We start from the raw sequence: 26,640 nt of genomic DNA on the forward strand, positions 1-26,640 counted from the left end.
CCCTGACCATAAAGAATCAGGTGTGCTCCTTCCTCTTCCCGGTTTATGGCTACTCCCCCTTCCTGGTTTATTGCTCTTGAGAGACAGCGTGGTGTAGTGGTTAACAGCTGCTGTGTCTGATCTGGTGAACCGAGTTGGTTTCCCCACTCCTCCACATGAAGCCAGCTGGGTGACCTTGGGCCAGTCACAATTCTCTCAGAACTCTCTCAGCCCCACCTACCTCACAAGGTGTCTATTGTGGGGAGAGAAGAAGGGTTGGTTTTTATATGCCGACTTTGTCTACTACTTAAGGAAGAATCAAAATGGCTGACAATCGCCTTCCCCTCCCCAGTGTGTTCAGATCTCATTTAATTCTGTCTCTTATCTTCTGATGTGTTCGCTGCTCCTCCCAGTTTGGTGTCATCTGCAAATTTAATGAGTAGTCCCTTCACACCCTCATCCAGGTCATTTATAAAAATATTGAAAAGTACCGGGAACCAGAACCGAACCCTGTGACACCCCACTGGACACCTCCCTCAATTCAGATTAAATGCCACTGACAACCTCTCTTTGAGTGCAGTTCTGCAACCAGTTCCCTATCCAGCCAACTAGCCTAGGGTCCAGTCCACAGTCCTCTGGCTGACCCATCAGAACATCATGGGGAACCTTGTCAAAAGCCTTAACACGTGGTTTTCCGTTTAGGCCGATAGGCCAGCCGCCATCTTTCTTGTGTGATCCTGCTGCTGTTGTGCACCGAGACTGGAACTCCCTCCCAATGATGTCTGCCTATCGCCATCCCATTCCGCCTTTTGAAAGCCTACTGTATAACCATCCCACGTCATGAAGCTTTTGGCTGAAGCTGAGTGCCACTTTTGGATTTTGTTGTGAGGCTAGATGTTAGTTCAGGTCTTTGTTTGGAGCATGGGGGTGGTTGCTTCTGGATTTTATTCGTTTTTGTGGCTGTATCTTCTTGCCCTCTGCCAGCTTGGCTGTAGTCTACTGATGGCCTTCGGAGTATATTTTTGAAATGCTAAATTATACATTGTAGTTGCATTTTTAAAGCTACTTTTTGCAATTGCTTTTGCACTGAAAAGGGCCATATTTTTTTTTAAATAAATGTGGATTGTTCCCGTTAATTTGATCGGAACGTCAAGCCTGCGCTCGGCTCTTTCTTGGAAGATGCGCTGGCAGCAGTCCTGGCTGCTTGGGGTCAGTTGTGTCCCCCACTCACCGGCGGGGATGGAGTCGGGGAGCTTTTTGTACTCCTCCTCAAAGTCCTTGAGCTTGGGAAGCACCCCATGAAGTGGACAGGGAAAAGCACCTTTTTGTACAATCCATTGCCATGTGGAACTCATCGCTGCAGGGTGCAGTGATATCTTCTAGCGCGGGGGCCTTAAATGTGGAGGAGATATGTTCATAGAGGAGGGGGAGGTCTATCTGTGGATACAAGCCAAGGTGGCCAAGTATTTGGAGACAACCTTTGAGGGAAGGATCGTAGCTCAGTGGTAGAGCATCTGCTTGGTGTGCAGAAGGTCCCAGGTTCAATCCCTGGCATCTCCAGTTAAAGGGACTAGGCAAGTAGGTGATGTGAAATACCCCTGCCTGAGACCCTGGAGAGCCGATTCTGGTCTGAGTAGACAATACTTTGAAGGACCGACTGTCTGATTCAGTGGAAGGGCAGCTCCGTGTGTTCAACCTGCCTCTGCAGGCCTGGTGTTGGGGCTGGGGAACCCAAACAACCAGGAGGCTTTGGCCTCCGTTCCCTGCTTATGCCCAGACGATTTGGGTTCCTGGGTCTCAACAGGGACTTAGAAGAATGCTTAGCTTGCTAAAAACAACAACCCTGTACCTCTTTACAGTATTCAGATCCATCAGAGCCAGCGTGGTATAGTGGTTAAGAGTGGTGGTTTGGAGTGGTGGACTCTGATCTGGAGAACCAGGTTTGATTCCCCACTCCTCCCCATGAGTGGCGGAGGCTAATCTGGTGAATCGGGTTGGTTTCCCCACTCCTCCACATGAAGCCAGCTGGGTGACCTTGGGCTGGTCACAGCTCTCTTTAAGCTCTCTCAGTCCCACCTGCCTCACAGGGTGTCTTGTGTGGGGAGGGGGAGGGAAGGTGATTGTAAGCTGGTTTGATTGTTCCTTAAGTGGTAGAGAAAGTCGGCATATAAAAACCAACTCTTCTTCTTCCTCTTCTTCCTTTTCTTCTTCCTCTTCTTCTATGGCCTTTGAGTGATGCTCACGGAAGCCAGAGAGCTTCCTTGAACCTTTGTGATTAGCAAAACTTAATCTCTCTATTAATGAAGGAGTTTGACAGCAGGACCGATAGTGACATCTGTGGCGGGGGGGGGGAAAAAGAGGGGGGGAAATCGCACCTTTTATTGGCAGCATAAATCTACGAGGCCCCTTCCACACCTTTTAACACAAGCTGTCAATACTCTAGGCATTAAAAGTCGCCAAGGGTTGGCTTTGTGGCGCTCAGGTTTTATCTCCTCATTTTTCATGCGCTTGACTTGCGCTGCTTCAGCAGAACACCGGGGCGACTCACGCTCCGCTGAGTACCGGAGGCTTGGGTTTCTTTTCTCACAATAGAGTCCCCTGCGGAAGGCATAGGCATGTGGAGCCTTGCCTTCAGGCAGCGTTTGGCTACAAGGGTCAGCCCTGGAATGCAAACACTTAAAAGAAGAAAAAAAGAATGATCTGAAGAGGCCAGGCAGGTGCCCTGATGCAGGTTCCACTTCGACCAGCAAAAGTTATTTGGCATACGGAGCATAAAAACATAAGAAAAGCCCTACTGAATCAGACCCAGGCCAACCAAGTCCAGCTGTCTGTTCACACAGCTGCCAACCAGGTGCCTCCAGGAAGCCCACAAACAAGACGACTGCAGCAGCATTATCCTGCCTGCTTTCCAAAGCACCTAATATAATTGGCATGCTCCTCTGATCCTGGAGAGAATAGGTATGCATCATGACCAGTATCCATTTTGGCTTGTAGCCGTGGATAACCCTGTCCTCCATAAGAAGAAGGGTTGGTTTTTATATGGCGACTTTCTCTACCACTTAAGGCAGAATCAAACCGGCTTACAATCACCTTCCCTTCCCCTTCCCACAATAGACACCCTGTGAGGTAGGTGGGGCTGAGAGAGCTTAACTAGCCTGAGGTCACCCAGCTGGCTTCATGTGTAGGAGTGGAAACAAATCCGGTTCACCAGATTAGCCTCCGCTGCTCATGTGGAGGAGTGGGGAATCAAACCCAGTTCTCCAGATCAGACTCCACCGCGACTCATAAGGAACACAAGGAAAGCCCTGCTGGATCAGACCCAGGCCCATCAAGTCCAGCAGTCTGTTCACACAGTGGCCAACCAAGTTCCTCTAGGAAGCCCACAAACAGGACGGCTGCAGCAGCATTGTCCTGCCTGTGTTCCACAGCACCTAAGATAATAGGCATGCTCCTCTGATCCTGGAGAGAATGGGTATGCATCATGACTAGTATTCATTTTGATTAGTAGCCATGGATTGTGTTGGAGGAACTGGATTTCCTTTGGATTACCTGCCTTGGGGTTTTGGCGACGGTTGCTGGCTTAGCTTTACTCTGGAGTGGAAAGCTAACGCCACTCTAATGAGTCTATCTTATTCTCTTTATGTGGGGCGGATGCTGACGCTCCTAACCTTTTAATCATAGATAGGTGTTCTAAAGACTCCAGAATGAATGCTGGGGGTAAGATCTTTTTCCATACTATACTTAAAATAGGATTTATTACCCTGAATGGGTTTAAAGAATGTTGGGACTCACCTGTATAAATGAGAATGGAGGTAGCGTCATTGATTATTGTTTGATTTCTCCTAACCTTCCCCTAACCCTAGAAGCTAAAATTACTAAACTGAGGCTATCGTATTTTGGTCACATTATGAGAAGACAGGAGTCACTGGAAAAGACAGTCATGCTAGGAAAAGTCGAGGGTAGCAGGAAAAGAGGAAGACCCAACAAGAAATGGATGGATTCAATCAAGGAAGCCACAGCCCTCAGTTTCCAAGGCCTGAGCAAGGCTGTCAAAGATAGGACATTTTGGAGGACATTCATAGGGTCGCCATGAGTCGGAAGTGACTTTACGGCACTTAACACACACACACAACTTTTACCCTTTTGTACCAGGTTTCAAGTGAGAGAGCCAATGGGTAGTGATAATCTACCCCTGCACACAGAATTAACAGTTCCTTTTGGCGAGAAGTTGAAGCCACCAGCTGGGTTTGAGATAATGTGCTCTGACAAAGTTATTAAATTTTTTTTTATTAAGATTAACAATAATACAGCATTAAAAACAAACTTATTTCCGAACAAACATCGACCAGTACTTATAAATCGTATAAAACATATAAAAGGTAAAGTTCCCCTGTGCAAGCACCGGGTCATTTCTGACCCATGGGGCGATGTCACATCCCAACGTTTACTAGGCAGACTTGGTTTATGGGGTGGTTTGCCAGTGCCTTCCCCAGTCATCTTCCCTTTACCTCCAGCAAGCTGGGTACTCATTTTACCGACCTCGGGAGGATGGAAGGCTGAGTCAACCTTGAGCCGGCTACCTGAAACCGACTTCTGTTGGGATTGAACTGAGGTCGTGAGCAGAGCTTGGACTGCAGTACATATAACATTCTAAATAATCTATGAACCACCACCAACAGAATCTAGACTTTTAAGCGTGTTCTCCATTCTGGATATTGTGGGATTCCATATTCCATCTAATTCTTCTTTGTTTTTGTTATTTTGATAGACAGCTAATTTAATCAACACATAGATCTTCCTTACTTTGTCGAACCAACCATTTAAGTTTGGAGAGTTTGTTCCTTTCCAGCATCTGGCAAAATGTATCCTTGCTAATGTTACCCTGTGGCCTGACAAAGTTGTTAAAAGAACTCGCTGGGATATTAATAAATCCAGCGAGGCCTATAGTATCTTCTACTCAAACACGTGTTAGGGTTATATACCCCAATTCGTTATAGTGATGTCACCTTCCGGGCAGCTAGAAATCTTCGAACAAATACTTAAACTCTTTGAGCAAACGCCACTCTCCATTTCTCCCCGCCCTTGTCTGCCTGCGGATTTTTCCCTTGGCTCTGCAGGTCTGAGGCTGGTCTGGGCAGCCGCAGGGGCATGCTGCGAGCCAGATCTGACCTCTGGAACCAGGCAGGGGTTAGCCGAGTTCTCCTTCTGCCACCTTTAATGTTGATGCGGAAGGAGCACGGCCAGCGTGTACTTTGCACCGCAAGGGGAAACCCAGGGAGCTGACGGGTATAAATAATGCACGGTACCCAAATTTGCGCGTTCCCTCTGCATTATGGAGCTCGGGCCTAGAGCAACTTCCCTATGAGGAGTAGTTAAGATGCTTAAGGCTTTTTAGGGGAGGCATGATAGAGTTCCATAAAATTATGCATGGTTTGGAGAGAGTGGACAGAGAGAAGCTTTTCTTCCTCTCTCTTAATAACAGAACGCGGGGTCATCTGGTGAAGCTGGAGGGTGAGAGATTCAAAACTGATAAAAGGAAGTATTTCTTCACACAACACATAGCTAAATTGTGGAACTCCCTGCCCCAGGATGTGGTGATGGCTGCCAACTTGGAAGGCTTTAAGAGTGGAGTGTGGACATGTTCATAAAGGAGAGGGGCTATTCATGGCTACTAGTAAAAATGGATGCTAGTCATGATGCATACCTATTCTCTCCAGGATCAGAGGAGCATGCCTATTGTATTAAGTGCTGTGAAACATAGGCAGGGTGCTGCTGCTGCAGTTGTCTTGTTTATGGGCTTCCTAAAGGTACCTGGTTGGCCACTGTGTGAACAGACTGCTGGACTTGATGGGCCTGGGTCTGATCCAGCATGGCTTTTCTTATGTTCTTTACAATTTTGCCCAATTCTGGTTTTGCTACTCTGGGAGAGGAGTGCTCACTATGCCTTCTGGCCGGCCGTTGGGTGTAGCTAGGGAAGGGGCTGTGGCTCACTGGCAGAGCATCTGCTTGCCATGCAGAAGGTCATAGGTTCAATCCCCGGCTTCTCCAGTTAAAGGGACTAGGCGAGGAGGGGATGTGAAAGACCTCCGCCTGAGACCCTGGAGAACCATGGGGAGGGGCTGTGGCTCAGTAGCAGAGCATCTGCTTGGCATGCAGAAGGTCCCAGGTTCAACCCCTGGCATCTCCAGTTAAAGGGACCAGCAGGTAGGTGATGTGAAGCCAGCTGGATGACCTTGGGCTAGTTACACACTCTAAGCCCCACCTACCTTACAGGGTGTCTGTTGTGGGGGGACTGTAAGCCGGTTTGAGTCTCCCATAAGTGGTAGAGAAAGTCGGCATATAAAAATCAACTCTTCTTCTTTTGCTGGCTCTTGGCTGCTACCCGACAAGATTTGCTTCTGCTTTCTGTTTGCCAAAGAGAGAAGTGCCAGCGGGGAAGTGTGTGTTTCTTACCCTCCGAATTCGTTTTTTGGTGTTTTTGTTGTTGTTGATTGTGGGGGCTGTGAGTTTTTGTTTAACAGCACACTTGTATGCTGCCTCTGACGCCTAGCTTCTGATTGGCCGCTGCTGTTCTGGAAAACTGTAAAATGCAAGAACACCTGCTTCCTGCCTGCCTTTGCACATGCTGTCTTCCCACCCACAGGGGCAGGGCTGTGGCTCAGTAGAAAAGCTTCTGCTTGGCATGCAGAAGGTCCCAGGTTCAATCCCCAGCTTCTCCAGTTAAAGGGACCAGGCAGGTAGGTGATGTGAAAGACCCCTGCCTGAGACCCTTGAGAGCCACTGCCGGTCTGAGTAGGCAGTACTGACTTGGATGGACCGAGGGTCTGATTCAGTAGAAGGCAGCTTCATGTGTGACAGAATAAGTGTCAAGCTGAAGGTTCACCCTAGAACACATGCGCAAACATGCACACACACACCCCGCACTCCTCACCGGTCTGATCCAGCAGGGCTCTTCAGATGTTCTTAGGTTCAATCCTGAGCATGTCCAGGTAAGGGGGTCTCGGTTGACTGAAGATTCTGCAGAGCTGTTGACAGGATTTTGCTAGATGGGCTGATGCTTCAACTCTGTATAAGGCTGCTTTATACGTTCAATGAATCAATGAAAGTGTCAGGAAGGCAAATAGGCTTAACGTGCATAATTATGATTTAGGGTTTGGGAGGGGGGAAGGTTGTGCCAAAGATGTTGGTTAGATTGCTTATCTACATCAGAAAGGCCCTGCTGGATCAGACCAAGGACCCTCAAGTCCAGCAGTCTGTTCACACAGGGGCCAACCAGGTGCCTCTAGGAAGCCCACAAAAAAGACGACAGCAGCAGCGTTATCCTACCTATGTTCAACAGCACCTCATATAATAGGCATGCTCCTCTGATACTGGAGAGAATAGGTATGCAGCATGACTAGTATCCATTTTGACTAGTAGCCATGGATAGCCCCTCTCCTCCATGAACATGTCCACTCCTGTCTTAAAACCTTCCAAGTTGGCAGCCATCACCACATCCTGGGGCAGGGAGTTCCACAATTTCACTATGTGATGTGTGAAGAAATACTTCCTTTTACCTGTTTTGAATCTCTCATCCTCCAGCTTCAGCAGATGACCCCTGTATTCTGGTATTATGAGAGAGGGAGAAAAGCTTCTCTCTGTCCACTCTCTCCACACCATGCATAATTTTATAGACCTGTATCATGTCTCCCCTTAACCACCTTCTTTTCAAGCTAAATAGTCCTATGCGTTTTAACCGCTCCTCATAGGGCAGTTGCTCCAGCCCCCCCCCCCCCCCGATCATTTTGGTTGCTCTATCCTGTAGCAGGGCTCTCCTTACGGTCAGGAATTCTCCGTTGTAGTGCTGGCGGGCCCATCTATCAGAGTCAGCCAGAAGCTTATCAATGCAGATAATTAAACGCTGCCTCTTTAGAAGCCGACTGGTGCCCGTTAAATGTGCCGCGAGTAATTGGATCCGGCCCCAGGGGAATCATATTTCGGTGTCGACTTGGAATCCTTTTTTTTTTTTAAACAGGGAAGCGCAGGTTAGTGGTTAGAATGCTACAAGCCAGCTGGGTTGTGTTTGCAGGGCTACCAGCTGCCTTTGGGGCTTCTGGAGAGCCAGCATGGCGCAGTGGTTGAGCGGTGGTTTGGAGCGCTGGAGTCTAATCTGGAGAACCGGGTTTGATTCTCCATTCCTCCACATGAGAGGCGGAGGCTAATCTGTTGAATGGGATTTGTTTCCCCACTCCTCTACATGAAGCCAGCAGACTGACCTTGGGCTAGTCACAGCTCTCTCAGCCCGACCTACCTGTCTGGTGTGGGGAGGGGAAGGGAAGATCATTATAAGCCGGTTTGATTCTCCCTTAAGTGGTAGAGAAAGTCGGCATATAAAAACCAACTCCTCCTCCTCCTCCTTCCCCTGTCCTAAATGAGAACTCCCCCACCCCCGTCCAGGCTAGAGAAGCATTTCAGCTTTTCAAGAGCCAACAAGGCACAGAACTGGTCTCCCAGATCTGATGCTCTCTGCTGAGTTGTATCAACTGCCCCCAACTCCTCATCTTTCTACTCCTGTTGGTCCTCTGTAACCTCCCCCCATATCCGAGGTGGTTCCAAATTTTGCAGGGGAAGGTTGTCAGCTGCTGTCCGTGTCCTGCATTCGCCTCAAAATTTCATCTCGGGTTGAGTTCAGCCTCCTGAGAAGGTTGGCTGAAAAACATGACATCCCCATGAAATCGTTGGGAAGCTTTCAGATCAGAGAGAGACAGGAGGGATGCGTCAGTCTGCTCCATTCCAAGTGTGTATATGCGCACATGTTCACATGTTCAAAAGAAGGAGAAGAGTTGGTTTTTATATGCCGACTTTCTCTACCACTTAAGGAAGAATCACACCGGCTTACAAGCACCTTCCCTTCCCCTCCCCACAACAGACACCCTGTGAAGTCGGTGGGGCTGAGAGAGCTGTGACTTGCCCAAGGTCACCCAGCTGGCCTCATGTGGAGGAGTGTTGGGTTTTTTTGGGGGGGGGGGAGTTGGTTATTTTAATATGCCAACTTTCTACCACTTAAGGAAGAATCAAACCGGCTTACAATCACCTTCCCTTCCCCTCCCCACAACAGACACCCCATGAGGTAGGTGAGGCTGAGAGAGCTGTGACTAGCCCAAGGTCACCCAGCTGGCTTCATGTGTAGGAGTGGGGAAACCAACCCGGCTCACCAGATTAGCCTCCGCTGCTCATGAGGAGGAGTGGGGAATCGAACCCGGTTCTCCAGATCAGAGTCTGCCGCTCCAAACCACCGCTCTTAACCACTACACTACACACAGCTCTTCTTTCAAACCAAGGTTGTCTCCACTTTTCTGGCCGCTTGTGATCTGAATACGAGTCTTCTTTAGCCGGTGGGGCCAAAAGGACTTTGTAAAGAGATGAGGCCCTCCTGGGGTGTAAATCTGCCGCATGTGTCAGCATGGGGGCTGGTAAAATAGCAACATTTAGCATTTATATTGTGTTTTGAGTGTGTTCAGATAATAATAATAATAAAAAGAAGGTTTTATTTATACCCCACAGTACCCTGGCCAGGCCTGGCTCAGGTCGACTACCAACACAATTAAATGTACATAAACTTAGAATATAAATAAAACAATCTAACACATTTAAAAACATTCTGAAACGTAATAAAAACCTTAGTATACTGTAATTCTGTGATTTCAACCTCGGCACTCAGTTTCCTATTTAGGCAGTGATGAAAGTAGCTTTGCCTATCTTGAGCTAATCCGCACAACAGCCTAATGGGGTAGACCAGTATTGTCCACCTATTGCCTATGGGAAGACCAAGGCAGAGATATCCGCTTGCCTGAAACTGCCTAGTGAGTTTGGGGCGGTTGAGATTTGAACGGGGGGAAATCCTTCTCTCGTCCTGTCGGCCGCCGTGCCGGGGCTATTTCCCCGCCCCCCAAATAAAATTAAAATTCTGCGTTTTGGTTTTTTGGGGAATCGAACCCGGTTCTCCAGATCAGAGTCCACCGCTCACGTGGAGGAGTGGGGAATCGAACCCGGTTCTCCAGATCAGAGTCCACCGCTCTTAACCACTACACAACGCTGGCTTTTGCTGCCTGATCTTGGCTGCCTCTCTCTTTCTTCAAGGGGGTTTATTTTTTCTTCTCATCCACCCCTCCTAAGGAACCAAACTAAGCCAAAGAAAATCAGACTGTACTGCAGCAAAATCTTAGCAATTCTCGGCAGGAGAAGGCAACATGGATAATGCAGAAAGGAGGCGGAGGGATTTCTTTCTCTACCCCCCCACTATTGATTTTATACCCTTCATAATAAGTTACCCTTCGTATGTAAGGGAAGTCCTGCATGTAGCTCTTACGGGAATCTCTGGCTCTAGATTTCCTATCAAAAGCTGCTTCAAACTTGGGAAGTGGGGGGGGGGGGGAGAGACCAGACAGCGGCTCCTCCTTTTTTCTTTTTTAAAAAGGAAGTTTTTAAAAAGATGGCTGGAGTGATTTTGGAGTCGAGCGTCTCCGACACAGGATTAAACCCAGGAGTCCGGCTCTTCATGTTCGGCGGAGTCCCGCCAGCAGCGCCCAAAGCAAGGTCATGCAGTCCGCGTCTCCCCACCTCCTATTGTTCGGCCCTGGTATCATGTCATCAGAGGTAGACTGCACCTGCACATGGGGGTTCCGTAGAAGAAGAGTTGGTTTTTATATGCCGACTTCTTAAGGAAGAACCGAACAGGCTTATAGTTGCCTTCCTTTCCCCTCCCCGCAACAGACACCCTGTGAGGTAGGTGGGGCTGAGAAAATGTGACTAGCCCAAGGTCACCCAGCTGGCTTCATGTGGAGGAGTGGGGAAACCAGCCCGGTTGACCAGATTATCATCCGCCGCTCCTGTGGAGAAGTGGGGAATCAAACCCGGTTCTCCAGATCAGAGTCCATCACCGTTGTTAACCTCTACAACACACTGGGTCTTGGTTGATAGCTATCGCTAGGCCTGCCCACCCGAGATATTTTCCTTGGTCTTTTCTGGCCCCTTGCCCCCTCTTTGTGGCCGTGAGTTCCACAGGCACTGTGAGACAAAGAGGTGTTTTTAGTCATTCTTGGTCACTCACAAGCAACAGACCTGAGGTTTTCCGGCAGCCTCCTCCATGGGGAGGGGGAGAGAGAGGTGGAGGGTTTGGGGTCAAGGAGGGGGACTTCAGGGAGACCCCACAACCTTGCAAGGGGCAAAGGGGAGGCTCGCTTCAAGTGGGCGGGGGCAACCGTCTCCCCTGGAAGCAACAGGTCTCCCCTGTGCTTCCCCCTCCCCCCATCGCAATGGAAGAGAATTTACAGTAAATCGGGATTTACCTTTCTAGCATGATGGGAGATGGATGGAGAGAAACGCCTCCGTCTACTTTGCAGCCTGTATAAATTATGCAAAGTTTTTTTTTGCATATATAGCCGTTTTGCATAATTTATTCTTCTAAGCCGCTGTGCAGAAAGGATTTACCCTCTGGTTAACAGAAGGCCCTGCATTAGACGTCCAGGCCTATGAAGCCAGTTCTCCAAGTCCTGTTTTCTAGTGGACGGGATCAGAGCCAAGGATCTCCTTTGGCTGCCAGTTAGAACAGGGGTGGGGAACCTTTTTCCTGCCGAGGGCCATTTGCACATTTATAACATCATTCGGGGGCCAAACCAGGTGTAGATCTCCCGGTGGGGGGGGGAGAGGCTAGGGTTGCCAGGTCTCCGGCCACCACCTGGAGGTTGGAACCCCAGGGGAGGCCACGCAAAGAAGGCCTGGAAGCCGCCCCACTCCCCCCCAGGCAGGAGGGCAGCCAGCGGTGGGCCCGAGCAAACGAGGCGCCAGGGGGGCGCAGCCCGCAGTCGATCAGCAAGGGAGGGAGGAAGGAAAACAGAGAAAGAAGAAAAGGGAGAAAGAAATGGAAAGAGGGGGAGAAAGAAAAGGACGGAGGGAGACAGACAAAGAAAGAGACAGAAAGTGAGGGAGCGAGAAAAGCCTTCCCCCTCCACACACACACACGCCGGCCCCACGCAACCTGGCCCCAGGCTCCTTGCCCTCCCACCCCCAGAGTCCACAAACCTCCCCCCCAAGCCTGATCGGCTCCTGTGCACATGATCTGCCGCCGGGAGCTGCGGGCCTTTCCCCCCCCCTCCCTCTTGCTGCTCAACAGCCAACAGGCAGCAAGAGGGGCTTACAGTGTGCCCTGGCGTTCCTGCACGCTGCGGCTATAGAGGGCAGCCCTGGGAGAAGCGTCCCTCCCCCTCCTCTCGGCGACCAACAGCCGTCAGTCGGTGAGAGGAGGTCCAAAGGCTGCTGCAGCGCCCCTGCAAGCCGTGGCCCCAGGAACACCCTTAGGGAGGGCCGCCCTGTGCTGCGCCTCTGTGGCGGGGCCCTGGAGCTCCCGAGGGCCACAAAAAATGTCCTCGGGGGCCGCATATGGCCCCCGGGCCTGAGGTTCCCCATCCCTGAGTTAGAAGAAGAGGAGTTGGTTTTTATAGGACAACTTTCTCTACCACTTAAGGGAGAATCAAACCGGCTTACAATCACCTTCCTTTCCCCTCTCCACAACAGACACCTTGTGAGTTAGGTGGGGCTGAGAGAGCTGTGACTAGCCCAAGGTCACCCAGTTGGCTTCGTGTGTAGGAGCGGGGAAACCAACCCGGTTCACCAGATTAGCATCCACTGCTCATGTAGAGGAGTGGGGAATCGAACCCGGTTCTTCAGATCAGACTCCACCGCTCCAAATTACTGCTCTTAACCACTCCACCACGCTGGCTCTTCGTTGGTTAGTTCCCCAGGCAGGGTCTGCATGTTTCCAAAACCTGCTTGAGATGCCAAATTCTGCACAGAGCGCACGTACGCAGTTGCCTCCTGGGACACTTCGCATGCTCTCTAGGGAGCCTGGTGGAGCCCAGGGAGGGGAACATGGGGCTCCTGTTCAGAAAAGCATTCACTTCCCAAAAAGTAGCGCGCGCACACACACAGAAATATTTATGATGCCACCTCCAGAGGTGCATGAAAGATTCTGGATGTCTTTAAAAGTGACAAACTGACATCTCTTAACAGCTAGTATATTATCGTTTTTATAGTGCCATTAAAAAAAAAAGGCTGCTCTGCTCGTAAAAGAAAAAAACCGGTGTTGAATGTTTTGGGAGAGAGCCAAGCACGAGATTTAAGGCCTAACGTCACTTAAATCTTTGAGGGCTTGTTTCTCCGGCAGTGGCTTCCCACCCTTTTCCGAACCCTTTCTATGCCGGCTGCGGCGTGGAAAAAGGAGGCGAGCCGTTTGCACCACTCTGAGCTCCTCAGCAGAAGGGTAAATAAAACTGGCAGCAGAGTGAGGTCAGACACACATAGTCACCTAATACTGGATCTGATCGTTGGTCCCTCAAGCTCCGCATTGTCTGCTCAGGCCGGCAGCAGCTCACCAGGGTCTCAGGCAGAGGTCTTTCCCATCGCCTCCTACCTGGTCCTTTTAACTGGCGGTGCCGTGGATCGAACCTTTTGCATGCCAAGCAGGTTCTCTACCACTGAGCCGTGGGCCCTCCCCACTGTGGAAAGGGTGGAATCGACTGCACTGGTTTGGACTGCAAGTGGGGTAATTGTGGTTTGGAACCCCGCTGTACAACCTTCCTGCGGGTGGAAATTATGCTGGTGGTAGGCTAATTCTGAATTGGTGGGAGGGAGAAGAAGTAACGCCCCCTCCCAGTTTAACACCCACGGAGGTGCAGTCCATCCATATGAATCCATCTATCCTTAAGTAGTGAAGAGTGAATTAGACTTCTCCTGCATTAGAATTCTCCTGGATTTAATAGAGACCTGGGCTTCCTGTCTCATTACCAATGCTAATTTCTCCACGCCTACTGCCCCTCTGCATATCACACCTGATCCAATCATGCCTGCTAATGTCATTTACTTGCTTTTGACATTTACATTGCCGTTGTGTTTCTAATTCACTCTTCTCTCCTTAAGGATAGATGGACTCACATTCTAGCAGTATCTGAAGAAGTGAGCTGTGGCTCACAAAAGCTCACACCCTGCCATAAATGTTGTTAGCCTTTAAGGTGCTACTGGACCCTTGCTCTTTTCTACTGCTATTGACAGGCTGACACGGCTACCCATCGTGATCTACCTGCTGGGAGTGTTTGACTAGGGGATTATTATTGATATATTTTGTAAAGGTACCCCGCTTGAAGAGAAGCGGTCTTTCCCCCTACCTTTGGAGCAGGTTCTGGGGTGTTTTCCTGGGCGCCAACAGGGTTGGGGTGGGAACTGAACCCCCAGGCCCGGTTCCCCAGGCTCAGCTGCTGAAAGAGGCTGGTTGACCTCAGGGCGGTTTTGCGCATGCTTGCAGGGTTGTTTTATTTATTTTTATTTTACCTTTAGTCTTGTATCCCGCCCTTCTCCTGGCCGAAGCCAGACTCAGGGCGGCTCACAACAGGTAAAACAGCATAGAAACTTAGAAAGAACGTACAATTTATGCCAATTAAAAAACGATCAATCACTAGAGAGCCAGCGTGGTGTAGTGGTTAACAGCGGTGGTTTGGAGCGGCGGACTCTGATCTGGAGAACTGGGTTTGATTCCCTACTCCTCCACATGAGCGGCGGAGGCTAATCTGGTGAACCGGGTTTGATTCCTCGCTCCTCCACATGAAGCCAGCTGGGTGACCTTGGGCTAGTCACAGCTCTCTTGGAGCTCTCTCAGCCCCACCTACCTCACGGGGGTCTGTTGTGGGGAGGGGAAGGGAAGGTGATTGTAAGCCGGTTTGAGTCTCCCTTAAGTGGTAGAGAAAGTCAGCATATAAAAACCAGCTCTTCGTCGTCTTCTACATCGTCTTCGTCGTCTATGTCTTCTACATTGTCTTCCTCGTCTGTCTTTGTCTTCTTCGTCATCTTTGTCTTTTGTCTTTTTTCTTTTTCTCCTCCTCCTCCTCCTTTTTCTCTCCCCCCCCCAATAATAAGAGTTATTACCAAATATATAACTGATGTGGTGCCAAAAATATTATGTCTCCACAGGGCATGTTTCAGAGTAAAGCACACAGATAAAAACCTGCCCCCCCCGTCCTCCGCTGCCCCCCACCGTTTCCGTGATCTCTCGTCAACCTCTGCTTCCCCCATGAAGCAACCCGAAGCCTGATGCCCTCGATGCTCCTCGCTATGGACGGGGGGAAGAGCTACCACTCGCCACACGCACACCAGCAGCCGGGCAGCACGTTGTACGGGGTAACGGCCTTTCAGTCCCAGGCCGGCATGCCTGCCATAGAGGTGAGTGCCTCTCAGGGATGGGGAAGCACGGGGAAGGGCAGGCTCTCCCTCCTGCAGCGACGCATGGGGGAAAGGAGCATCTTTTACCATAGAGAGGGGTTGCCACACGGAAGCCCTAGACTGCCCATAGCTGTGGTTAGCTCATCGGACAAGCCCTGCTGGATCAGGCCAATGGTGCATCCGCTTTTGTACAGTTACTAATAAAAAAAACTCCCCCAGGATTTGGCGATGTCTGCCAACTTGGAAGGCTTTAAAAGGGGAGTGGACTTGTTCATGGAGGAGAGGGGTATTCATAGCTACTAGTGAAAATGGCTACTAGTCATGATGCATACCTATTCTCTCCAGTTATCAGAGGAGCAGGCCTATTACATTAGGTGCTGTGGAACGCAGGCAGGACAATGCTGCTGCAGCTGGCTTGTTTGTGGGCTTCCTAGAGGCCCCTGGTTGGCCCCTGTGTGAACAGACTGCTGGACTTGATGGGTCTGGGTCTGATCCAGCAGGGCCTTTCTTACGTTCTTATCTTCCTGTGCTTCCCCTGCCCCTGTACATGGAGGTTCCATTTAGCTATCATGACTAACAACTGTTGAGAGGCCTCACCTCTGTGCATTGGTCTCTCTTCAAAGCTACCAGTCAGTTTTCGTAGAGATGGAAGTCTGTGTCACGCATAGTTAAATTGTGGAACTCCCTGCCTCAGGATGTGGCAATGGCCGCCAACTTGGAAGGCTTTAAGAGTCGGAGTGGATGTGTTCATGGAGGGGAGGGCGAGCCATGGCTTCTAGCCTCATGCGGGCTTTGTCAGGGCGCCTTTTCCTTCAGTCCCGTGCTTTCCCCCTGCACGTAGGACTGGTGCAGAGTCTGGGTTACGCAACCGGAGGTCGGCCGAGCGAGCGAGGAGGCCGGCCCTCAACCCCCTTTCTCAGAATGAATGAAAAACAGAGCCCGGGAAGGTGCCAACTGCAGCTATTTGATTGACACGGAGGAGGGGTGATCGGGTTTGAAATTCTGCCCATTTATCCGGCAGGCAGGCAAAAGGGTTTGGAAGTACAGCTTGCCAATGGTAGCCGTGCTTTTTCAGACTTGCCGTGTACAATGTAGAGGGCCCTACCTTGCAGTGTTTGGCTCTCGTGGCCCTTTCTTACATGCCCAGGGTAATGCCAATCACCACTTTGGGGTTAGGAAGCAATTTTCCTCCAGGCCAGATTGGCCAAGGATCCTGGAAGGGTTTTGTTTGTTTGTTTGTTTTGGCCATCTTCTGGGCATGGAGTAGGGGTCACTGGGAGTGTGTGGGGGGAGGTAGTGTTGAATTTCCTGCATTGTGCAGGGGGTTGGACTAGATGACCCTGGTGGTCCCTTCCAACTCTATTTTTCTATGATTATATTCTATGATGACAGAATTCTAAGGTATTAATGGTTTTTCTGTGCATTTATAATGTGTCTCTGAATGTTCAAAAGGGCATTTCTTCTAATCCATTCAAGAGCCCTGCGAAGTAGGCTGGTGGTATGGGGCCAGTTTGAGAGCCGTGGAGCCTCAGGGTTATGTCCGAGGTGGGATTTGAACCAGGGGGGTCTCTGGCATCATAGCCCACCTTTGTGGTACATAAAGGGTCTAGGCAGGGTGATGATTGCCTTTATTGGGCTTTTCTGTCCGCACTGAAGGGTCGGGTCGTGGTTTTCAACCTGCCTTCTTGTCCTTCCAGAATTCTGCGCTACCTACCAGTTGGTGGAATCCAGTCCCTTATTTGTCTGCTCCGTACTCCGCTCCATCTTATCTGAGCGACAACCAGTAAGTTCTCTTTGGATTTATGCCTATATATTTGGTCGTTTTTGCTTTTTTCCACTTGCCTTTTCTCCTAGAAGGTCGGTTCGGTGTTCTGGGGTCATTCTTAACCCTCTGTCCATCCTCCCATCTACCACATTTTTATCCCACCCTTCCTCTCCAAGAAGCTGGGGGCCGTAGAAGTAGAAGAGTTGGTTTTTATATGCCGACTGTCTCTACCACTTAAGGGAGAATCAAACTGGCTTACAATCTCCTTCCCTTCCCCTCAACCGACACCTTGTGAGGTAGGTGGGGCTGAGAGAGCTCTAAGAGAGCTGTGACTAGCCCAAGGTCACCCAGCAGCCTTCTTGTGGAGTGGGGAAACAAATCTAGTTCACCAGATTAGCCTCCGCTGCTCATGTGGAGGAGCGGGGAGTCAAAGCCAGTTCTCCTGATTAGAGTCCGCCACTCATGTGGAGGTGTGGGAATCGAACCCGGTTCTCCAGATTAGAGTCCAACGCTCCAAACCACTCCTCTTAACCACTACACCATGCGTCCAGTTCTCCCCTGCCCCTGTGAGGTGGGCCAGGCTGAGGGGGTGACTGGTCTAGTAAGCTATGGGGCAGAGTAGGGACTTGAATCTGTATCTTCCGGATCCAAATGCCCCCACTCCCTACAACTGTGGAAGGCAGCAGGAAAAGAGGAAGACCCAACAAGAGATGGATCGACTCTATAAAGGAAGCCACAGCCCTCAATTTGCAAGACCTGAGCAAGGCTTGTCAAAGATAGGACGTTCTGGAGGACATTGATTCATAGGGTCGCCATGAGTCAGAAGCGACTTGACGGCACGTAACACACATTATTGTTTTAGGGGCCCGTGGCGCAGAGTGGTAAATTGCAGTCCTGCGGTCAAAAGCTCTGCTCATGACCCGAGTTCGATCCCGGCGGAAGTCGGTTTCAGGTAGCTGGCTCAAGGTCGACTCAGCCTTCCATCCTTCCGAGGTCGGTAAAATGAGCTCCAAGCTTGCTGGGGGGGAAAGTGTAGATGACTGGGGAAAGGCCTCTCTTTATTAATGTCTTAGCTGTAATCCACCTCGAGCAGGTCTCTGCAAAGGCGGCATCTGCATTTTTGAAATGAATAAGTAAAACGGCTCTCCAAGAACCGGTGAGGTAGGTTAGGCTGTGACTGAGGCCCCCTGTGGTTGACCCCAGGGGTTTGAACAGAACAACGAGAATATAAAACATTAAAATCTTGTTGATTTAACGTGCTCCCCCTCCAAGAGCCAGCTTGGTATAGTGGTTAAGAGTGGCGGACTCTAATCTGGAGAGCCGGGTTGGATTCCATGCTCCTCCACATGAAGCCTGCTGTGTGACCTTGGGCCAATCACAGTTCTCTCCGAACTCTCTCAGCCCCACCTACCTCACAAGGGGTCTCTGGTGGTGGTGGTAGGGGGAAGGCAGTTGTAAGCCGGTTTGAGACTCCTTAAAGGTAGAGAAAAGCGGGAGTACTAAAAAAAACCAACTCTTCTCAAAGTGTTCGTTGATTCTCTCCCCTCGCCCCAACCAGGTTGATTTCTGGTCTCATAGCGTGATTGGCGGTGGTGGTGGTGGTGGGATTCAGGGGGGAATTATTGGGAGGAGGATACCTGCTCCCCCTATCTAGCCTGACCATTCTGCCCTACAATTACGCCCCAGTTGCTTTGAGCAAAGCCCATCTTGTTTGCGATTTATCGTTCTTCTCTTGTTCTTCCCCACCACCACCATAATGAGCAGTTATTGATAGTAGCTTAACTGCATAGGACCGTCTGTAAAGATTAATAGAATGATAGAAGTGAACCTGATTGACCATCGTAAATTGTGGATCGCTTTTTTGGGCAGACAGTTTCCTGCTAAGAGATGGTTCCTTTGCCTTTCTGTGATTTTAGGGAGTGTGTGGCAATCTAGTGTTTGAAGATGACATGCCATATCGTTAATGTAGAAGGCAAATAGCATAGGTGCTAATATGCAGCCTTGCCTAACCCCTCTGTAGGTTCTAATTCGGTCAGTGAAGTGTCCCAATCTGCTACATCTGACCCTTAGACAAGTATGATTATGCAGTGTCCAGATAAGAAAAAGAAGTCTTTTGTCGATGGTAGAAATCAGCAATTTCCCCCATAATTTGGGTCTGGAGACAGTATCAAATGCGGACTTAAGATCTACGAAGGCTGCGTATAATGAGATGGCGGCTCTGGATGAGTACTTTTCAATCAAATGCTGTAAAACTAAACAGTGGTTTATCGTGGATCTACCTGGTCTAAATCCCTCTCCTCACCTAGGATGTTCTCTTGTTCCATCCATAGGGTCAGTTTGTCCAGGAGATGTTTCGCATATAAGCAAACTTATTGGCCGGTAGTTTGCAGGGTCACTCTTTTCCTCCTTTTTTGTAAAAGGGTACCAATAGCAGTATCACATGATTTAGGTATAAGCCCAGTCTGGTCTATAAAAGTGAACATGGGTGCCAAATAAGAGGCCCACCACTTAACATTTTCTTTTAGAAATTCTGGAGGGATCCCATCAGGACCGGGGGCTTTGGCTCCCCTTAGCTGACTGATCAGGGATTCGATCTCCCTTGAAGTTACTGGGGGCCAGGCTGGTAAATTTCCTAATTCAAAGGGTGGAGGAGGTGGTATCTCGTCACTATAGAGATTACTAAAAAAGGAGACCCACCTATCTGGTTGGATACAAGATGCTATTGAAGTTGTTGGTTTAAGACAGTGGTTCCCAACCTTTTTTTGACCAGGGACCACTAGGACTTTTTTGTTCGGTGCAGGGACCCCAAGGTTCAAAATAAAAACTCCAAGAATTTGAAAATAAACTTTAATCATAACTGTTAGTTAAACATTAAACTTAGAATAATATTTGAATATATATATTTTATAATAGAGAACTTTTAATTGAAAATATTAATTTATTATGGATTTATAACTTTGTTTCGCGGACCTTAATTTAGTTCTCGCGGACCCCTGGGGGTCCACGGACCCCCGGTTGGGAACCAGTGGTTTAAGAAATGGTTCAGTGGGTGGAGTATCTGCCTTTTGTTGGCATTGGGAGCCGGGTAGAGAGCTCTCGTGTGGCCTAGCCAAAAAAGGGTTCTTCTTAGCCGTGTAAAAATGGGAAAAGATGCCTGTAAAGATTTTTGTTTCAATTAAAGCAGGTAATCTTTACCTGACAGTAGATGAACTGGCACAAGCTGGTTGAGAGGCATTTTGAAAAGGGGGCTGGAAATTTGGTGGAAGATGATTCTAGGAAGGAGAACACAGTAGAACCTCCACATGTAGGGGCAGTTTGAACAGGTGGCCTGCTTGGGAGTTCCTGGTATCAGGGAAGAAACTGGTTCGTTCCAGCAGGATAAACGGGTATCTTAATTGTATTTCTGCATTCAGCCAGCGTGGTGTAGTGGTTAAGAGCGGTGGTTTGGAGTGGCGGATTCTGATCTGGAGAACCGGGTTTGATTCCCCACTCTGCCACATGAGCGGCGGAGGCTAATCTGGTGAACAGGGTTGGTTTCCCCACTCCTCCACATGAAGCCAGCTGGGTGACCTTGGGCTAGTCACAGCTCTCTCAGCCCCACCTACCTCACAGGGTGTTGTGGAGAGGGAAAGGTGATTGTAAGCCGGTTTGATTCTTCCTTAAGTGGTAGAGAAAGTCGGCATATAAAAACCAATTCTTCTCCTTCTCCTCCTCCTTTAAAAAAATTACAAAGCTTGCCAGGTAAGGAGTACATTTTTGTAATTATGATTCCCCCGCCCTTCCTGCCCTGTTTGACTTCCTGTCAACTTTCGAACAGATTTAGGGCACGGAAGATCTTGTGATAGCCTAGATCTTGCTAATGGGCTTCATAAAACACCGTGCGAGCATAATGCAGGCTGGGTCAGCGTAGATCTTCTGCGTGTCCCCTTTCTCCGGAGCATCTGGGGGAGAGGCAAGCCGCCAGCAGTTCTGGGTATAGCGGTGTTGAGAAACCGCAGCTGACGGCAATAAGTCACCCTTCCCGAATTAAGGTGGGGTGCTGGTAATCGCCGGCCTGATGGGATTTGTTCCCTCGTTAAACAGCAAGTGAACCGATGCACCTGTACCACAGAGGTGTAGAGAGACCTGTGAGGCGCAGAGTTTTGAGCCGAGTTCAAATCCCACCTTTGCCTGGGTGACCTCAGGCGAGGTAGCGTGGGCCAGTAATTTGAGAGAAAAGCAGAATGGAAAGCCTCAAAACAAAAGATAAGGTAGGGATCGATCCTGAGCAGGTCTACTCAGAAGCGTACCCCAGGTTAAATGGGGGTTACTCCCGAAAAAGTGTGCTTAGGATTGCTTCCTTTCTTTCTGTCATCCCCCCGCAAATTGTGGTTAAGAGTTGATTCCCAATTCTCTAGAGCAGGGGTGTTGAACTCATTTGTTACGAGGACCAGATAGGACATAAATGTCACTTGGCCGGGCTGTGCCTTCCCAGCCTAGATCGGGACTGGGGGGAGTAGCTGCCTTGACTGACTCACAGGCCGGATAAGAGCTGTCAAGGGGGCGGATTTGGCCCGCGGGCCGTCTGTTTGACACCTCTAGAGGCCTTTAGGCAATGTAAAACACAACTGTAGCAAACACCAAAAACCAAAATTCCACTGTAAATACAATAGATGCCTCAGGACATCAAGCCAGTCTGCATGAAACGGGAAAAGGAAAGGCTTTCCCACTTCTCCAGGCATGTGAAAAATCCACTTCTGAAAAGAAATCGCCCTGCCTCCCAGGACTTGAGTTGTGGCATTCCTCGAGTTTGATCTTTGTGTCTATCCACCTGCATCCCTGTCTATGTGTGTCCATCTGTTTCCTGCCGGAGTCCAGGGCCAACAGACAATAGTTCTTCTCTTCTCCCCTTGCATCCTAACAACAACCCTTGCGGTTAGGTTAGGCTAAGAGAAAAGAGATTAGTACAAGATCGCCCAGGGAGTTTCGGGGTCGAAACCCCCAGCCCTGTCACCCCCTCCCCCCCCCAGACTCGAACCTGGGTTTAAACCTGTGGAGAGCCGCGTTCGGAATTACGATCGATCCAAGAGAGCCATGCGGCTGCATGCCTGCGAAATTACCCCTCCAAACACACACACACACAGCAATATAAGATAGAAGTATTAATAGTAAATTAATCTTTTCCTTTTATTATTATTATTATTTATTTTTTCATAGAAAGGGGAATACAGAGGGAAAAGGTGGCGGGAATGAATTCAACATTACAAATAATAATAAAAAACAGAAAAAGTCAAACAGATTACATTGCCATACTTATTCAGTACAGTTATACAACCAAAATGGCCTTCCAGCTTGAAGAAAGAAATTTACCATTGCAAATAAAAACAATATAAAACTAATTACCTTGTCATGCAGATGTTAAGGTTACACAGTCAGAATCAAGACGATCTTCCAAATGTAAAGTTAATTGAAATTTTGTAACCCGATATTCACTGTAGTCAGTTAGCTTCTACGTTCGGGCCATTTGTTTTTATTGTTAAACCTTGACATCCTGATAAAATAACGTCCATTTTTCATAAAATTGCTCATAGTTCTTGTCATTATTTACCATATTGGTCATTTTATAGAATAATAGAATTGGAAGGGACCACCAGGGTCATCGAGTCCAACCCCCTGCACAATGCAGGAAATTCACAACTACTTCCCTCCCCACACCCCCAGTGACCCCCACTCCATGCCCAGAAAATTGCCAACTCTCATCATCTGCCTAAGGTCATAGAACCAGCATTGCTGACAGATGGACATCTAGCCTCTGCTTCAAAACCTCCAGGGAAGGAGAGCTCACCACCTCCCGAGGAAGCCTGTTCCACTGAAGAACCGCTCTAACTGTTAGAAAATTCTTCCTAATGTCTAGACGGAAACTTTTTGGATTTAATTTCAACCCATTGGTTCTGGTCCTACCTTCTGGGGCAACAGAAAACAACTCGGCACCATCCTCTATATGACAGCCCTTCAAGTACTTTTAACCATGACTGTGTATTCCAACAATGTCAATTAACCTTTACAGTTCCTATAATCGTTGAGTTACCTCTGAGTAAATGAGGGAAGTTCTGTCCCCACTGCTATTGAAGCCTTAGCCGACTCTCTTGTCTCTAGAGCAGGGGGGTTAAACATACGGCCCAGGGCCTGGCCCCTTGAGAGCTCTTTATCCAGCCCATGACCCAGCTGAGGCAGCCACTACCCCCAGTCCCGATCTGGGCTGGCAAGGCATGGCCCGTCCCGACCTAGTGACATTCTGTGCAGAGGAATAACCGGTTTAGGTGCTGCGCCGCTCAGACCTCCCGCTTCCGACGGAGATTCACTCCTGCCCGTCCCAGCTTTCCAGTTGCCGGAGCCCGTTTTCTCAGGGCACCCTCGGGCACTCCGCCCTCGCGCAAGGGGAGGCGCGGCACACACGTCGTGCCCGTTGGCACTCTCCCCTGCCCGTTCAACAGGAGTTGGGAGCGGCGTGCTCAGCTGCCCGCCCAGCTGTTGGACAGCTGCCACTGCCCCTGCTTGGAAGAGGGTGTGCTCTTTTCTTTCTCTTTCGAGAGGATTCCCGTAAATTCCACTTTCTGAGCCCTCTGGGGAGGTGTTAACCGAAGTTCTCTCTTGCTGCTCGTGGAATCGTAGACGGGGCTTATCGATCACGGCCCGTTCTCCCCGAGGCTCGCTGAAACCCAGCAGCAGCCGTTTGCGAGCGACTGTAGCGCGTGTGCGCTCGTGTTAGATAATCCTGAATCCTGCTGTTAACCGTTCAGCCGTGCAGAGAAACCCTCTTCTTTGTCCAGAGCCGCTCAGCGGTATTGCTGGAAACGGAAAACAGAAGCAGCACCGCTGGCGTGTCAGTTGTGCACCGCGGTCGCTCGGGGAGACGGAGCCAACTGCTCTGCGGTTCTGGCTTCTGGGAACTCCAGCTAGGGCCGGGAGTCGTCCTGGAGAGCCGGCGTGGTGTAGTGGTTAAGAGCGGTGGCTTGGAGCGGCGGGCTTTAATCTGGAGAACCGGGTTTGATTCCCCACTCCTCCGCACGAGCGGCGGACGCTAATCTGGTGAACCGGGTTGGTTTCCCCACTCCACATGAAGCCAGCTGGGTGGCCTTGGGCAAGTCACTGCTCTCTCTGAGCTCTCTCAGCCCCACCTGCCTCGCAGGGTGTCTGTTGTGGGGAAACCAATCCGGTTTCTGTCAGCATAGTATTGCGACCGATGTTGCTCCAATGGGAGAATGGACAATTGTATCATACATTGTGTGTGTGTGTTAAGTGCCATCAAGTCGCTTCCGACTCATGGCGACCCTATGAATCAAAGTCCTCCAAAACGTCCTATCTTTGACAGCCTTGCTCAGGTCTTGCAAATTGAGGGCTGTGGCTTCTTTTATTGAGTCAGTCCATCTCTTGTTGGGTCTTCCTCTTTTTCCTGCTGCCCTCAACTTTTCCTAGCATGACTGTCTTTTCTAGTGACATACATTAGGACTGTACAAATCATTTCTAGTTATCAACCTGGAATGATTTATGCAATTACTTGTTCATAACCACGCTTGGAGATGTAGGTTCATTGTAGAATGTAGTTTATTGTGAATATTTCCGGAATATATATACACGGAATACAGTTTTTATAATCACTAACCTGTCGTGTTCAGCCATCAGGGCTGTCTTTGCTTTAGTAACCACCTGGAGGGTGGCAACCCTAAGCATGATATACAGAACACGTGCATAGAGAGGTCTACAAGGTAGGAGGGGGGAGATGTGGGAAGTGAGATGAGGTAGGGAATTTAAAATTTTGAATTTTATGGGAGCAAGGGACCTCATAGGTAGGGTTGTCAGCACTGGGTTGAACATAAGAACATAAGAAAGGCCCTGCTGGATCAGACCCAGGCCCATCAAGTCCAGCAGCCTGTTCACACAGCGGCCAACCAGGTGCCTCGAAGAAGCCCACAAACAAGACGACTGCAGCAGCACTATCCTGCCCATGTTTCACAGCACCTAATATAATAGGCCTGCTCCTCTGATCCTAGAGAGAATAGGTATGCGTCATGACTAGTATCCGTTTTTACTAGTAGCTATGGATAGCCCTCTCCTCCATGAACATGTCCACTCCCCTCTTCAAGCCTTCCAAGTTGGTAGCCATTACCACATCCTGGGGCAGGGAGTTCCACAGTTTAACTATGCATTGTGTGAAGTTCCACAATTTAACTATGCTTTGTGTGAATATTGAGAAATACCTGGAGATTTTTGGGGTGGAGCCTGAGGAGGGCGAGGTCTGGGGAGGGGGAGGGACTTCAATGCCATAGAGCCCAATTGCCAAAGTGGCCATTTTCTCCAGGGGAACTGATCTCTGTCTGCTCGAGATCAGTTGCAATAGCAGGTGATCTCCAGCTAGTACCTGGAGGTCGGCAACCCTACTCCAGTGCCATAGAGTCCAATTGCCAAAGCGCCCATTTTTCTCCAGGAAAACTGATCTCTATCGCCTGGAGATCAGTTGGAGGTTGGCAGCCCTAACTGAGGCAGATGGACCAATGGGCCTGATTTGGCAAATAGCACTTTGGTATGTGCCGGTTTCTGCTTCCCAGGTTGTGCTGGTATGGGCGGGGGGGTGTTGAGCAACCTGGCTTCCCTACCTCCCCTTCCTTTCTCCCTCAACCTGTGCTCCCGAGGGGATGATTTCCAGGTAGGCTGGATTAAGCACTGCCTGGAATCAAGAAGAGAAAATAGAAAGGGGGAGAGAGGCCAGAACCTTTGGGGACATATCTTTTCTCAAATTGCAAGTTAGCACCAGAAGAGCTCGGCCAAATCAAACCGACGATCCACCTAGGCCTTGAACTCTGCATTTAGGCAGATGCTTCCAGGAAACCCCTTGGCTGTGTGTACTGGCAGCGACACTCCCTTTGTTTTCCCTCTCCCAGGTAGACTGCCCCGGGGCACGAAGGTTCTGTTTTGTGGATGGCTATGTTCTCTCCCCCCCCCCTTGACTTCCTTTGCGTCCTTCGGCGCCTCATCAAAAGAGTTTATTGCCATGCGGATCCGTTTTGCTTCAGTTTGACCGAAAAGCAGGAGGTTCATGGGGTTTTAAACATTGTTTTGATTTTACCTGGTTGGCAAACCCGGACTTAGATCATCTCCTTAGAGCGAGCGTAGTATACAGATTAGCACAGGGGTGTCAAATGTAAGGCCTGCGGTCCGGATCCGGCCCCTTGGGAGCTCTTATCTGGCCCACGAGCCATCCGATGCAGCTACCCTCCCCCCACTCTCGATCTGGGCTGGCGAGGCATGACCCAGCCCAATCAAGTGACATTTATATCATATCCAGCCCTCTAACAATTGGGGAAGGGCCGTGGGTCAGTTTGCAGAGCATCTGCTTGGCACGCAGAAGGTCCCTGGTTCAATCCCCGGCATCTCCAGTTAAAGGGACTAGGCAAGTAGGTGATGGGAAAGACCTCTGCCTGAGACCCTGGAGATTCATGGAGAGGGGCCGTGGCTCCGTGGTAGAGCCTCTGCTTGGCATGCAGAAGGTCCCAGGTTCACTCCCTGGCATCTCCCGTTAAAGAGGCCAGGCAAGTAGGTGATGTGAAAGACCTCTGCCTGAGACCCTGGAGAGCCGCTGCCGGTCTGAGTAGACAATACTGACTTGGATGGAC

At 49.7% G+C, this 26,640-nt stretch overlaps 1 protein-coding gene across 1 annotated transcript in view; it reads left to right on the forward strand.

Annotated features, from left to right (window-relative positions):
- The first annotated feature begins 15,117 nt into the window (after positions 1-15,117).
- Positions 15,118-26,640, forward strand: part of SBNO2 (strawberry notch homolog 2) — a 69,021-nt gene continuing 57,498 nt past the window's right edge. Inside the window, exons 1-2 of the mRNA XM_056867659.1 lie at positions 15,118-15,225; positions 16,923-17,008. Of these exons, the coding sequence (XP_056723637.1) occupies positions 15,118-15,225; positions 16,923-17,008 (194 nt within the window). The remainder of the gene's footprint in view (positions 15,226-16,922; positions 17,009-26,640) is intronic.

The sequence above is a fragment of the Euleptes europaea genome, chromosome 2 (genome assembly GCF_029931775.1).
Source record: "Euleptes europaea isolate rEulEur1 chromosome 2, rEulEur1.hap1, whole genome shotgun sequence".
Classification (NCBI taxonomy): Eukaryota; Metazoa; Chordata; class Lepidosauria; order Squamata; family Sphaerodactylidae; genus Euleptes; species Euleptes europaea.